The 14,900-nt window shown below is 34.5% G+C and overlaps 2 protein-coding genes across 2 annotated transcripts; both read right to left on the bottom strand.

Annotated features, from left to right (window-relative positions):
- Positions 1 to 157: 157 nt before the first annotated feature.
- On the bottom strand, positions 158 to 14,309 carry LOC141298946 (zona pellucida-like domain-containing protein 1). The gene is made up of 10 exons (XM_073829241.1): positions 14,296 to 14,309; positions 7,229 to 7,332; positions 6,726 to 6,952; positions 5,106 to 5,290; positions 4,684 to 4,756; positions 4,467 to 4,564; positions 4,122 to 4,202; positions 3,399 to 3,570; positions 2,803 to 2,911; positions 158 to 476 (listed from the first exon to the last, which is right to left on the bottom strand). The coding sequence occupies exons 1-10, from the start codon at positions 14,307 to 14,309 to the stop codon at positions 286 to 288; spliced, it is 1,254 nt and encodes a 417-aa protein (XP_073685342.1). The 3' UTR covers positions 158 to 285.
- hist2h2l (histone 2, H2, like) lies at positions 13,955 to 14,811 on the bottom strand. The gene has a single exon (XM_073829841.1). The coding sequence runs from the start codon at positions 14,765 to 14,767 to the stop codon at positions 14,387 to 14,389; it is 381 nt and encodes a 126-aa protein (XP_073685942.1). The 5' UTR covers positions 14,768 to 14,811; the 3' UTR covers positions 13,955 to 14,386.
- Between the last annotated feature and the right edge of the window lie 89 nt (positions 14,812 to 14,900).

The raw sequence follows: 14,900 nt of genomic DNA, 5'->3' as shown, positions 1-14,900 counted from the left end.
CTTTTTTACAAGAACGCCCTTTTACAGAAAACCCAAAAATGCAGATACATAAATGTAGTTAATATAATGAATAGTGGCATGCAAAAAATTCTTATTTGTAGACTCTATTTATAATAGTGGTTTTGTGACATTTTGTTCTTCCTCATGGCATCTACACGTTGTCCCATTCCTGTCCTCTAAACCTTGAGCTTGACCAAACTACAGGCCTAGATGTAGAATCCTTTTTTTGAGCGTCTATTAGGACAGCTTTCACGGTGGTGAGCGAACATCTCTGTGTGAGAGCTGTCAGTGGAAAAGGCTTGATTTGTCTGCATTGAACTTGTCCTTGCGGAGCTTGTAGATGAGCACAGCTAGCATGATGACACATAGGCCTCCGAATACCCCAGCTGCCACAGAGACACCTACCACTGCCTTGTCCTGCTTCAGATCCTTAGACACTGCAAATACAGGCACACCAAATTGACCCATTAAAAAAGCTGAAAAAAGGTACTGGATATGTCTAATTGAATTATATAAAACAAGTACATACCTATAGCAACAGGTGCAAATGGTTCTAGAGGGATTATAAACGGAGACGGAAATTCAAACACATGGCATTATAATCAAAGACAAAATACATTTTTATTCAACTGAGTAAAACAAGTTTATCCATCAGGGTTCCTGTAGGTTTTGATGAAGATAAATTTAAGACTTTAACACCTTATTTAAACCAAGCCGAAAACTAAATAAATAAACCTTATTTTTGTCTTCTTTCTGTGCAAATGTTTAAAGATTATTTAGCAAATTGACAACATCTAATTTTTTTTTTTTTTTTAATGAATTATAATGTATGATTAAAATGAACGGGGTTTTTTTTAAAGCGTGCAACATATAATTCCATGACTTATGAAATTAAAGCAATAGTTTACCCAAAAATTACCCCATAATTTACTCACCCTTAAGACGTTCTAGGTTTATATGACTTTCTTCTTTCAGACAAATACAATTGGAGTTATTGTGAAAAAAATGTCCTGGCTCTTCCAAGCCTAATAATGGTAGTGAATGGCTGTTGAGATTTTTTTTCATTAAAAGTACTCCACATGGCTTCAAGGGTTATTAAAGGCCTTCTGAAGCTAAATGATGCATTTGTGTAAGAAAAATATCCATATTAAAAACTTTATAAAGCGTAATCTTTAGCTTCTACTAACTGACATACACGCGTTCACGAAAGAGTGGTGTTCCAAAGGATAATGTAGGATGTTAGCGTAGTGTAAGCTCTGGTTACAAAACAAAACTTCAATCGGTGGAACACCGCTTTTTCATAAATGCGCATACGACAGTTAGCGGAAGCTAGAGATTGCGGTTTATAAAGTTTTAAATATGGATGTTTTTCTTAAACACAACACTTAGCATAAGAAGGCCTTTATTAACCGCCCAAGGATGTGTGGAGCACTTTTTATGATGGATGCACTTTACTGTATTTCAAAACCTTAACAGCCATTCACTAGCATTATAAAGCTTGACAGAGCCAGAACAATAATTATTTTACCAAAATAAGAGGGATCCTACATACATACACAAAGGATATTTACATATACTCCACAAAAGAAGAAAAAAAGTTGAATTTATAAAAATGACCCCATTCAAAAGTTTACATCGCCTTGATTCTTAATACTGTGTTGTTACCTGAATGATCCATAGCTATGTTTTTTTGTTTAGTGATAGTTGTTCATGAGTCCCTTGTTTGTCCTGAACAGTTAAACTGCCCACTGTTCTTCAGAAAAATCATTCAGGTCCCACAAATTCTTTGGTTTTTCTGCATTTTTGTGTATTTGAACCCTTTCCAACAATAACTGTATGATTTTGAGATCTGTCTTTTCATACTGAGGACAACTGAGGGACTCATATACAACTGTTACAGAAGGTTCAAACACTTACAGATGCTTCAGAAGGAAACACAATGCAGTAAGAGCCGGGGGGCTCTGAAAACTTTTGAACAGAAAGATGATGTGTACATTTTTCTTTTTTTGCCTAATTATCATATTATTTCATTTAGTACTGTCCTTCAAATGCACAAAGGTTTTACCCCCCGGCTCTAAATGCATGTTTCTTTCTGAAGCATCAGTAAGTGTTTGAACCTTCTGTAATAGTTGCATATGAGCCCCTCAGTTGTCCTCAGTGTGAAAAGATGGATTTCAAAAAAATATATACAGTCATTGTTGGAAAGGGTCAAACACACAAAACGCTGAAAAACCAAAGAATTTGTGGGACCTGAAGGATTTTTCTGAAGAACAGCGTGCAGCTTAACTGTTCAGGACAAACAACAGTCATAAAGACACAACACTTAGCATAGAAACAAACAAATGAAAAAAAAAAAAACTGTGGATCATTCAGATAACAAGTGTATGTAAACTTTTGAATGTGGTCATTTTTATAAATTCAACTATTATTCTCTTTTTGTGGACCATATGTAAACATCTTTCATGTGAAATATCTTATTCAGGTCAGTACTAAATAAAAAAACATGCATTTTGTATGACCCCTTTTATTTTGGTAAAATGATTAACATTTTGCAGATTCAGCAAGGTGTATGTAAACTTTTGACTTTAACTATAACTCAGATTGTATTTGTCTAAAAGAGGAAAGTCATATACACGTAGGATAGCTTGAGGGTGAGTAAATCATGGGCCAATTTTCATTTTTGAGTGAAATATCCCTTTGCTGATAGTTTAAAAACTTTTTAGGCCTTTTTGTGGAAGAGTAAATTAAGAATATTTAAGACCCACAGAACCTGAATAATTTCTTTTAAACTGCAAGTCTTACCGTCCACTTTGGCGATGATTGGCCCAGAGCTGACCGTGGCAGTGTCACTCACTGAGGTTCCTTGAGCTGATTGGACGGCCCTCCGCTTTCTTACAGGAGTTGTGCAATTCTAATGCATGCGTCATGAGATGAATTTGAAAACAATTCAGTTAGATTATGTTCTTCTTGTGAATTACATTTTAAGATTTTTGTTAACCATCTTATGTGACTCTAGACCACAAAAACAGTCATAAAGTTTTTTTTTTTTTTTTTTTTTAAGTATACGACAGTATTTGGCCGAGATACAACTATTTGAAAATCTGGAATCTGAAGGTGCAAAAAAAAAAAAAATCTAAATATTGAGAAAATTGCCTTTAAAGTTGTCCAAATGAAGTTCTTAGCAATGCATATTACTAATTAAAAATTAAGTTTCATTATATTTATGGTAGAAAATTTACAAAACATCTTAATGAAACATGATCTTTATTTAATATCCTAATTATTTTTGGCATAACAGAAAAATAAATATTGTAGATGAATTGTGGCTATTGCTACAAATATACCTGTGCTACTTAAGACTTGTTTTGTGGTCCAGGGTCACACATGATTGTTCATACCTGCCGTAAGGATCTACAGAAAGAGCTCTCGCAGAGCCTGGTAGCACAGTGCAGATAAAAGGTTGACACCGTCCTGTTTCTGTGCTCTACAAAGCGAAAAGTCTCAAACGAGAAGCGTGCCACTTGCTGCTCTCCATTCACACCCATTATGGTTTGGAGATCAAGGTTGCATCTGAGAATGACAGAGGATGATAGAAATGATAGAACACACATATATATACACACACACACACACACACACACACACACACACACACATATACACATGTGTGTGTGTGTGTGTGTGTGTGTGTATATATATGTGTGTGTGTATATACACAAACATATACACTAACCAATGTTAACAAACACAACTTGTGATTTTAATAATGCATTAGTAAATGATGAAATCAACATAAGATAACTAATGTAGTTAAACTAAGGTAAATCTAATGAACCTTACTGTAAAGTGTTACCACTTTTTTTATCAAAAAGTAGTCAAATTGTATTGCCTAAAATATTACATTATTAACCACAATTTTCAACATGAAATTTACAATCAGTAACAGACTACAGTTTATAAGTACACCCATCACTGAATATAACTGAGCCGTGAAATCACTTTTAGATGCATATTTGTTTCTGAATCATCCTTTATCAGTCATATTTACTTAAGTTGGTGAAAAAATATTGAATGTCAATTCTTAAAAAGTGTAACTGAAACAAAGAAATATTCAAACTTACCCCACAAACAAGTCAAATGATGTGCTGTTTCCTGGGTAAGGACTTGTAGTTGTATAGCATCGATCCAACAGAACATTGAACCTATATGGGGTAAAAAATAATAATAATAATAATAATAAAAATACATTTATAAAGTGATATACCAACTCAAAATTAATATAAATTTACAAAATTAAATATAAATAAATATATAATTTCATTCTGGATAACATTGAATGAATGTCACTCAAATTTATAATTTTTTTTGGGAGGCACCCTTCTCCCCTGTGCACTATATGTTTCAAATATCAGGCCGCCTTATGATGGATAACATTGTTCATAATAGTCTCAAACTGAGCAAAGTACCTCTGTGTGAGATTAGTGGCTCGTACTTCCACAAAAACCCTGGTTTTCAGCATGAGTCCCGTTGGAGGCATGAAGAGACGAGTTGTATATGTGTGGTCCTTTGAGTCAGTGCAGAAAAACATTTATGAACACACACAAATTGGCCAGTTCCAATAACTCTCCTATGTCACTGTGAATAATGTGTTATGCTAAACTCAGCCGAAGGAACATATAATACCTCAAAAAGAACCATGCTCAGAGTGCTGATGAAACTACCATTATTGTCCTTAATTGCCAAACTCACTCCAGATCTGCAGAACAACAGCGGTTTGTGTGTAAATGACAGAGTAATTCATTAAATAACTTAATGAACACATATTAAGACATACAGTAGAAGCCAAAAGTCTGAGATCACTGAAAACATGTTTATTTTTCATTTTTCTAATACATTTTTCACTACAAGTTCATAGAATATGTATTTTTGTGCAAGTTTGATTGACATCTGAGCTTTTGTACAACATTCACATGATCACAAAGTTGCTTATTTGATTAGTGACCTAAAAATAGTTTGAACATTTTTTTTTCTTAAAACTTTAAACCTTGAATATTCAGTGTGGTCTCAGACCATTGGACCTCACTGTACATTTTGAGTCCACTCACACACTCATCTCTGTGTTGTTGACCAAGTACTGAAGCGGGTATCTACAGGAAAAGAGGTATCTCATTTCCTGCCAGTAGGTGATGGTTCCAGCATTCGGGTCCTGAGTATTGACCACCCCAGAGATGTTCACAGACTGAACACTAGAGAAATCGGAGAACAGCCCAGATCCGATCTCTTCGGTGATCTGTTAGATTATCAAACAAACAAACATGTGTATATATATTTCAGTATAAAACCACAAAATAATAAAATGCAACTCAAAGTTTTTTCCAGGTCAAAAAAAATTTCATTTGAAAAAGGGAAAAAATTATAAAAATGGGAAGAAAGACCATAAAAACCATGAAAGTAACTAATTTAATAAAAAAATATATATATAAATGTACTAAATATACTTAATACATAATAACATTTAAGCTACAAGTAATAAATAAATACTATAAATACAAATAAACAAATAGTCTCTCTAGATGTATATATGTTATAAAAAAATATAAAAAAACATACATATATATACACACACATATATGTGACCCTGGACCACAAAACCAGTCTTAAGTCGCTGGGGTATATTTGTAGCAATAGCCAAAAATACATTGTATGGGTCAAAATTATTGATTTTTCTTTTATGCCAAAAATCATTAAGAAATTAAGTAAAGATCATGTTCCATGAAGATTTTTTGTAAAATTCCTACTGTAAATATATCAAAATGTAATTTTTGATTTGTAATATGCATTGTTAAGAACCTAATTTGGACAACTTTAAAGGTGATTTTCTCAGTGTTTTGATTTTTTTGCATCCTCAGATTCCTGATTTTCAAATAGATGTATCTTGGTAAAATATTGTCCTATCCTAACAAACCATACATCAATAGAAAGCTTATTTATTGAGCTTTCATATGATGTGTAAATCTCATTTTTGTATAATTTAACCTTATGACTGGTTTTGTGGTCCAGGGTCACATATAGTATATATAGAGTCAAAGGAAAATTCAAAAAATTTTACGTCCATAGAAAGCACATTAAATAAGTTTAATATAAGATAATGTAAGATGTCAAAATTTGGTTGAAATAATGTTAGTTTTATTCAGCATAACACAATATTTCTGTAAAAATATTCTGACCTGTACATATTAAAATATGTAAAAGAATAAGGGAGCATATTACATTTTATTGTGTTTTAAATTAGAAAAAAATCCTTACTGACAAATGGGCAAAACCTAGGATAGTGGCAAATTTAAAAAATGTAGAATTACATTTATTTGGGTGAAACTAGTATTTGGGGGTGAAAGTAATTTGTCTTTTAATGTCATAAATTGATTTTTGTTGTAAATTTGCCTGACAAGACTGTTACACTGAATGACTGTTTAGAGGGTGTCTTCTGTAAATCAGGGAAAATGTATGATATTTATTTTTTGCTCAGAAAAAAAAAAAAAGTTTTATTAAATTAAACTTTTTTTTTTTTTTTGGAAAAACACTTTAAAGCAGTTTTACACTTATCGTTTTATGCTTAAACCCCTTTTAATCTTAGACCCATATATACATGTATTATGTGTTGTATAAATGTATTATTAATTATCATAACAACTATTTTCATTATGTCTGCTAAAAAAGCATCCTACCGTCAGCTTATTGCCGCAGACAGATATGTATGGTTCAGTGATGTAGAACTGGAATTTGACTACAGGTGGGTCGACGGTCCAGTCAGCGGTTCCTCTGCACTCAGGTTTGCCGAACTGGCCATTCAGAGCCACCATGGATTCATTATATCCATAGAAGTACATGGGGCACAGCAAAATCTGCAAATCCATCCTGTTTGTGCCACACACAACTGTGATATCAGAATTGGCTGTAAAAGAAGAATAAAAAGAAATCAGTTGTCACAGTAACCTCTTTAGTAGGGAAATATAGGACATTTAAAACCATATGAATCTTCACTAAAAGAAGGCCACATGATTAAAATAATACTACATGTTTAAGAAAACAAACTCCTCAAATTGCTGGGTGGTCTCGGGTTCCTTTGTGGTTCCAATGGAAAATGAAAGGTGAGATAGTGATGAGAGAATTAAGGATGTATAAAGAGGAAGAGGAGATGAAGAGAGGATACATGTATGCTTTGACTGACCTGGGTCTTTGTATGTTGGGTGGGTGAGGCAGGGACTCTGAGCCTCTGACTGGAGAATCAGGACAAGCTGACACACTAGGAGGGCTGGCCACATGATGCTCTGGCTGCAGGGAAAATCCCACACATCACATTATCACCTTGACCTCGATTCACTCAAAAACTGATTTTAAAAGCAAAACACCTACTTACTATCAAATCACGCAACAACGAGTTTTCCGTTCTGTGTTCGGGTGTCACCAACAAGCACCGAATGCCACAGTTCAAATGAGACTGATGTCACTGGCCACACGTTTTTGGCTGATGCACCAACAAAGAACATCTGACTGCTGTTTTAAACATAAAAATACATATTAAATAGTGGATATTACAAATTCAATTCATTTTGTGATAGATGAAACATTATTAGATAGAGATAGATGGACAGATGGACAGACAGATAGATGATAGATAGACAGACCGATAGATAGAATAATAGACAGACAGACAGACAGACAGATAGACAGATAGATAGATAGATAGATAGATAGATAGATATAGACAGACAGAATGATTGACAGACAGACAGACAGACAGACAGACAGACAGATAGATAGATAGATAGATAGATATACAGACAGACAGAATGATTGATAGATTGACAGACAGACAGACAGACAGACAGACAGACAGACAGACAGACAGACAGACAGACAGACAGACAGACAGACAGATAGATAGATAGATAGATAGATAGATAGATAGATAGATAGATAGATAGATAGATAGATAGATAGATAGATAGATAGATAGATAGATAGATAGATAGATATACAGACAGACAGAATGATTGACAGAATGATTGACAGACGACAGACAGACAGACAGACAGACAGACAGACAGACAGACAGACAGACAGACAGACAGACAGACAGACAGACAGACAGACAGACAGACAGACAGACAGACAGACAGACAGATAGATAGATAGATAGATAGATAGATAGATAGATATACAGACAGACAGAATGATTGATAGATTGACAGACAGACAGACAGACAGACAGACAGATAGATAGATAGATATACAGACAGACAGAATGATTGATAGATTGATAGACAGACAGACAGACAGACAGACAGACAGATAGACAGAATGATTGATAGATTGATAGACAGACAGACAGACAGACAGACAGACAGACAGACAGACAGACAGAGTATTAGGGAGACAAAGCAGAGACAAATCCTGACCAAGTACAGGCTCAGTGAGCACCGTCTAGCCATCGAGACCGGCAGACACAAAAAGAGCTGGTTACCCAGAGAGCAAAGAGTGTGTGCTCACTGCGAGACAGGAGAGATTGAGACAGAGATGCACTTCCTCCTTCACTGCCACAAATTTAAATCAATTAGAGACCTATATATAAATAAATTCACAAACATCATAAAGAATTTTACAGCCATGACTGAAGAGGAAAAAATAAAAATAATACTAGGAGAGGGACAGACAGCAGAATTGGCTGCTAGATATGTATGGATGTGCCACAGCCTGAGAGACAGCAGGTGAATGTATGTAATGTGTGTAGTGTATATTATGTCTGACCTCAGTATGTTTCCCTACTGTGTGTGTTTATATGTTAAACACTGTGGTATCAAATGTTTACACATTCTATTTTGTTACACTGTTTTTCAATTTTGTTATTTAAATTTAAATTGTTTTAATATTTTTAATTATTGAAATTACTTAGATGTTCTCATTGTTATTATGTTCCTCAACATATACTTAATGCTTTGGCAATATTGTAATTTTACAGTCATGCTAATAAAGCAATTTTGAATGTGAAAAAAATTTGAATTTGACAGACAGACAGACCGAAAGAACGATAGATAGATAGACAGATAGAACGATAGATAGATTGATAGATAGATAGACAGACAGACAGAACGACAGAGCGATAGATAGAACGATAGACAGATAGATAGATAGACAGATACATAGATAGATAGATAGACAGATAGATAGATAGATAGATACACTCTTAAAAAGGATGTGTTAAAAACAACACAGCCTGTGTTGTTTCTTAACACACCTTTGTGTCTAGTTAAGGACAACACATTTTGTGTTAGTTTTAACTCAACCAGAGTGTTATTCCAGCTAACACAGAAAATGTGTTGTTTTTTTCTACACACTATTGTGTTATAAATACACAATTTGTGTCAAGTATGTGTTATTTTTTAGCTAATTTTGTATGCAATAAAGACACTGCAAACTAATGTATAGTTTAAACACAATTTATTAAACCTGCTACTAACAATTACATAAAAAATCAAAAAGGTTAAAAAGAGAGGTAAACAATCACAATACAGTCATTTCAACATTTTAATAGTTCCTTGAGTTAAAAGTTGTTAATGGTTTATAAAGTTTGTACTTAAAATAAAATAAAATAAAAAATTGGTATTTGACAACCTCTTAAGTATTAATCGTTTTATTTACATATGGTTATCAGCATACAAGTGATGGTGAGGGTCGTGAGATGAAGTCTCTCGTTTGTCTCCTGTCTTGTCAGTAACTGCCACAAGCGCATCTGGAGTGTCTTCCATTCATAGCTGCAGGAGTAAAATAAAGATACTTTTGTTATTTATAGGCTACACATAGCGAATATTGTAAAATAGCGATAGCTAAAAAGGCAAGAAAAGCTTAAGCATCAGAGATTATGTTAGCGTTAGGGCAATTTGCACAATACATGGCACCACTAATGTTCATTTTCAAAGATAAAGACGCGACGAACGAATGCATTTCTTATGTGAAGCACTACAACGTGTCAATGATTAATTAAAAGCGATTCTGTTCACAATTAATCTAACAAAAGAAACTATAAAGCTTGTTAAAATAAGCTCCCACCGTCGAGATGTGCAGCAGGCGCGGCCGCAGTTCGTATCGGCATTCGTGAGGTAGTTTTCCGGCTATCATTTATATGTGCCAATTCCCCTTCGACCGTCTACAAACTATCACAAAAGACATTTTAAAAACGTATAATGGCAAATACAAACATTTCTTACCTTCACACATCGAAGTTATGTCCTGACGATGAAAACTTGAAGCACGAGGAAATTTGCTTGTCTCAGTAGAATAACGGCTCATGAAGTGAAGCAAGCAGCAATGTGATTGGCTGATATTTAACACATATTGTGTTGGACACGCTGTGTTGGATATTTTCTTTTTTGTTTTTAACACACATTTAACATAAAGTAACACAAAATGTGCTAAAATAGACATAACACAAACAATGTGTTAAAAATTAACACATCCTTTTTGAGAGTGTAGACAGATAGACAGATACATAGATAGACAGACAGACAGACAGACAGACAGACAGACAGACAGACAGACAGACAGACAGACAGACAGACAGACAGACAGACAGACAGATAGATAGATAGATAGATAGATAGATAGATAGATAGATAGATAGATAGATAGATAGACAGACAGACAGACAGAACGACATAACGACAGATAGAACGATAGACAGATAGATAGATAGACAGATAGACAGATACATAGATAGACAGATAGATAGATAGATAGATAGATAGATAGATAGATAGATAGATAGATAGATAGATAGATAGATAGATAGATAGATAGATAGAACGATAGAACGATAGATAGATAGATAGATAGATAGATAGATAGATAGATAGATAGATAGATAGATAGATAGATAGATAGATAGATAGATAGACAGATAGATAGAACGATAGATAGAACGATAGATAGAACGATAGATAGATAGATAGATAGATAGATAGATAGATAGATAGATAGATAGATAGATAGATAGATAGATAGATAGATAGATAGATAGATAGATAGAAAAAGCACACATAAATACAAATATATTTAAGAATAAAAGATCAAACACAAATAAGCAAATAATCAAATACAAATTCACATAAAATAAACATAACTACACACAAATTAACAATTTATATACAAATTGTTGTCACCCATAGTAGGACTATTATATTCAGACTAGAACTTAAATCATAAAGCTCACCTTGTCTCTTTCGTTGTCTCTTTCTCTGTGTTTATGACGATATAGCTATTTATACTGGCCCCTTTCTATCTATAGGTGTGAGGGAGGGCACCAGAAACACAACAACAGGGGTTATGAGAAATAAGGGACGCCAGAGGTGGAACACGAGGAGCTTTAAGAAGATCAGTATAAGTTCAGTATCAGGTAACATGTTTGGAATTCTAGGAGCATCCTGCTGCTCATGTAGCTCAAACTTGGCTTTTGCATAGAGTTTTATTCTATAAATGCATTATATCACTGTGTATCACGCTGCACTTAACTGTGTTATTATAACAAAGCATTATGCAACAAATATGACCACTTGAAGACAAAAGGTGGTCAAGTTATAAAACAGGACCCTAATGAAACACATTCCAGTCTATTTTAAGATTATTTTAACAGATGGTCAAAATCTAAATTTGTTAAATTGCCTTTTTTGCTATTTAATTGTATTTAATAAAATGAATATAAAAATTACTTTTTATTATAGAAAAATAAAAAACAACACATAATTGTTCAAGGATAATTATACGATATATCTTATTTTCACAAAAGGACTATAAAATCCAATCCAAAAATTAAATAACCCGTCTTGTAATTTCAGAACTCTGAACTATTCTATTTTTATAAATTGAAAAAAATAAAGACCATCATAATACCTTCCTTAAACCAGCAATAACAGTGGTGTTAGTTGTCTAATCTATTCATATTTTTCATAAAATACCCACACACATTCTCAATATCCTTTTTTACTGTATGTGGTTTCAGGTATGTCGTCTTCGTGAGAAAAGGTCTCGTCACCTCATCGTTTTTTAGAAATAGATATCACACCCTTGCAGACAAAGCATGCCATCGTCAGAGCGTTATTTCAACAAAGAGAGCCCCTCTTAAAACTACTCGAGAAAGGAACAATATAGTACATGATCTTCTAAGACACCGTCCGTCTGACTATCTGGTTCCTAACTCACGTTGTTTCATTTTTAATCTTCTGGACCAGCCAACCTGGGCCATAATTTGGAATGCGATATATAAATATCCTATATCTGCAGGACCTTCAGAGATGCCTGGTTAATACCATTGAGGTTGTGGTAAACCATATTTTTTGCACTCATCTATTCAAAATTCACTATATGGGTAATTATATTCCTCCAGTAATTGTGCATACTTGGTTACTTGATGTGCGCCATACGCATTTATTCAAGGCCAAATGTCAAAACATGATCATGTGGATTATTCTCAGCATTCTCTCTCTGCCTGCAGGGGCGTCGTGATCAAATCTTCTCCCTCCATTATATGGCCCAGTAACACAAGCTGGATGAAATCACAGGGAACAATTCGTACAATGTGTACAAATGTCCTGTTTTCATTGTAACCTGAGATTTTCTCATTAATACTTTTAAGTCATCTGTTTTAAAGTCAATTACCATGGTTTTATTATAGTAAAAACTTGTTTTTGGGGTATTGGTTACCATTTGTATAACCACAGTCCATGGTTAAACTATGGTTAGTGTAGCAAAACCATTGTTAACTTGTGGTTACCATGGTTTAACTATAGTAACCATGTTTGTTTGGTTTTATTTGTAGTAAAAACACATTTAATGCCCATAAGGTTTTTGAGGTAAATCTTCTCTGAAGTGGCTCTGTGCTACTATAGTTGTTTTGTAAAAACGCAATGCTGCATGATAACACTAAAATATGCCAGGAAAGAATGTTTCATAAAAACAAATTGTCATACGATTTATAGTTTCATAGTAGTGCTGTCAAACAATTAATCGCGATTAATCGCATCCAAAACAAAATGTGTCAATTCAATTATATGAATACAAATCGTGATATACATATAAATGTGTGACCCTGGAGCACAAAACCAGCCTTATGTAGCACAGGAATATTTGTAGCAATAGACAAAATACACTGTATGGATCAAAATTTTATTTTATGCCAAAAATCATTAGGATATTAAGTAAAAAATCATGTTCCATGAAGATATTTTGTAAATTTCCTACCGTAAATATATCAAACTCAATTTTTGAGTATAATATGCATTGCTAAGAACTTCATTTAGACAACTTTAAAGGCGATTTTCTCAATATTTTATTTTTTATTTTTTTTGCACCCTCAGATTCTAGATTTTCAAATAGCTGTATTTCATTGTCCTATCCTAACAAACCATACTTCAATGGAAAGCTTACTTATTCACCCATTTTTGTGGTACAGGGTCACATATATAAATATATTCCGTATGTGTATGTATTTACACATTATGTAAACAAAAACTATTCTGGACACGATTAATCGTTTGACAGCACTAATTTCATTGATTTTTTTTTATACATATATCAATTCCATAAAACACTTTCGTTTTCCTTTTATGTTTTGACGGGTAAATCTATAATAAAGTCCTAAATAATAACAGTGCTTGTTTTGTTCATGTACCCTCCAATACTGGAGCAGCCTTCTTCCTGTTGCTATGGTTACCTCCTCTGGCTACTTCTGCTCGCAAGCCAAGCGTCTATTAGCGCACTTGTAAACTTTCATAGATACTGCAATGTCGTTTAAAAACGAAAACATACTTCGAATAAACAATGCTGTAAACAAAGCGCTGCATATTCGGCTCTATGTCATAGTAATAAGCTTCACATTACAAGGCAAGAAAACTCGCCGATCTGGTTGTAGTTACCATTAACCAATGTATTTATTTGTGGTAAATGACAGGGTTGTTATGAGGAAACATTCAGGCATAAGACATGTTTTCAGTATGAATACAGTACAGCAATTTTTGTCAACAAGAAATCAATAAAAACCAAAGCCACAGTGTTTTCCTCCGGTAACTTGAGTTTACAGCAACATGAGTTAACAAATGACGACCATATGCCATAAGAGTACAGTACAAGTGTTCACACGTGCAAATACGACCAAACAGGAACAGCCTCAGGTGAATGAATGTTGGTGTTACAGATGGAAAGCACTGTGTTTGTGCTCTTCCAGAGCTGCATTCGCTCAAAATGTACCAGAGGTCCGTCATGCGGATATCAAACAACAGTGGATGGTTTCGTCTTCCATCATTAGGAATAGAGTCCAGTCCGTCTTGTTTGTTCGCTTTCACTTGGAGCTGGTGTATTTGGTCACAGCCTTTGTGCCCTCGGACACGGCGTGTTTGGCTAGCTCTCCGGGCAGGAGCAGGCGCACGGCTGTCTGGATCTCCCGGGATGTGATAGTGGAGCGCTTGTTGTAATGCGCCAGGCGCGACGCTTCTCCGGCGATGCGCTCGAAGATGTCGTTTACAAACGAGTTCATAATGCCCATCGCCTTAGAGGAAATACCAGTGTCCGGGTGGACTTGTTTCAGTACTTTGTACACGTAAATGGCGTAACTCTCTTTCCTGGTCTTACGCCTTTTCTTATCCCCCTTCTTCTGGGTCTTGGTGACAGCTTTTTTAGACCCCTTTTTGGGAGCGGGCGCTGATTTCGCAGGTTCAGGCATTGTGTCGATTTATCACAAACACTCAGCTGTCAAATGGATCGTTATGGTATGCGAACGCGCTGCGCACATTTTTGCCCCTTATTTATAGAGTCGGCATGCAAATTAGAGCGAGCGCATAGCACCTTCTGATAGG

This window comes from Garra rufa, chromosome 23 (genome assembly GCF_049309525.1).
Source record: "Garra rufa chromosome 23, GarRuf1.0, whole genome shotgun sequence".
Lineage (NCBI taxonomy): Eukaryota > Metazoa > Chordata > Actinopteri > Cypriniformes > Cyprinidae > Garra > Garra rufa.
This window is presented reverse-complemented; position numbering and strand designations above follow the sequence as displayed.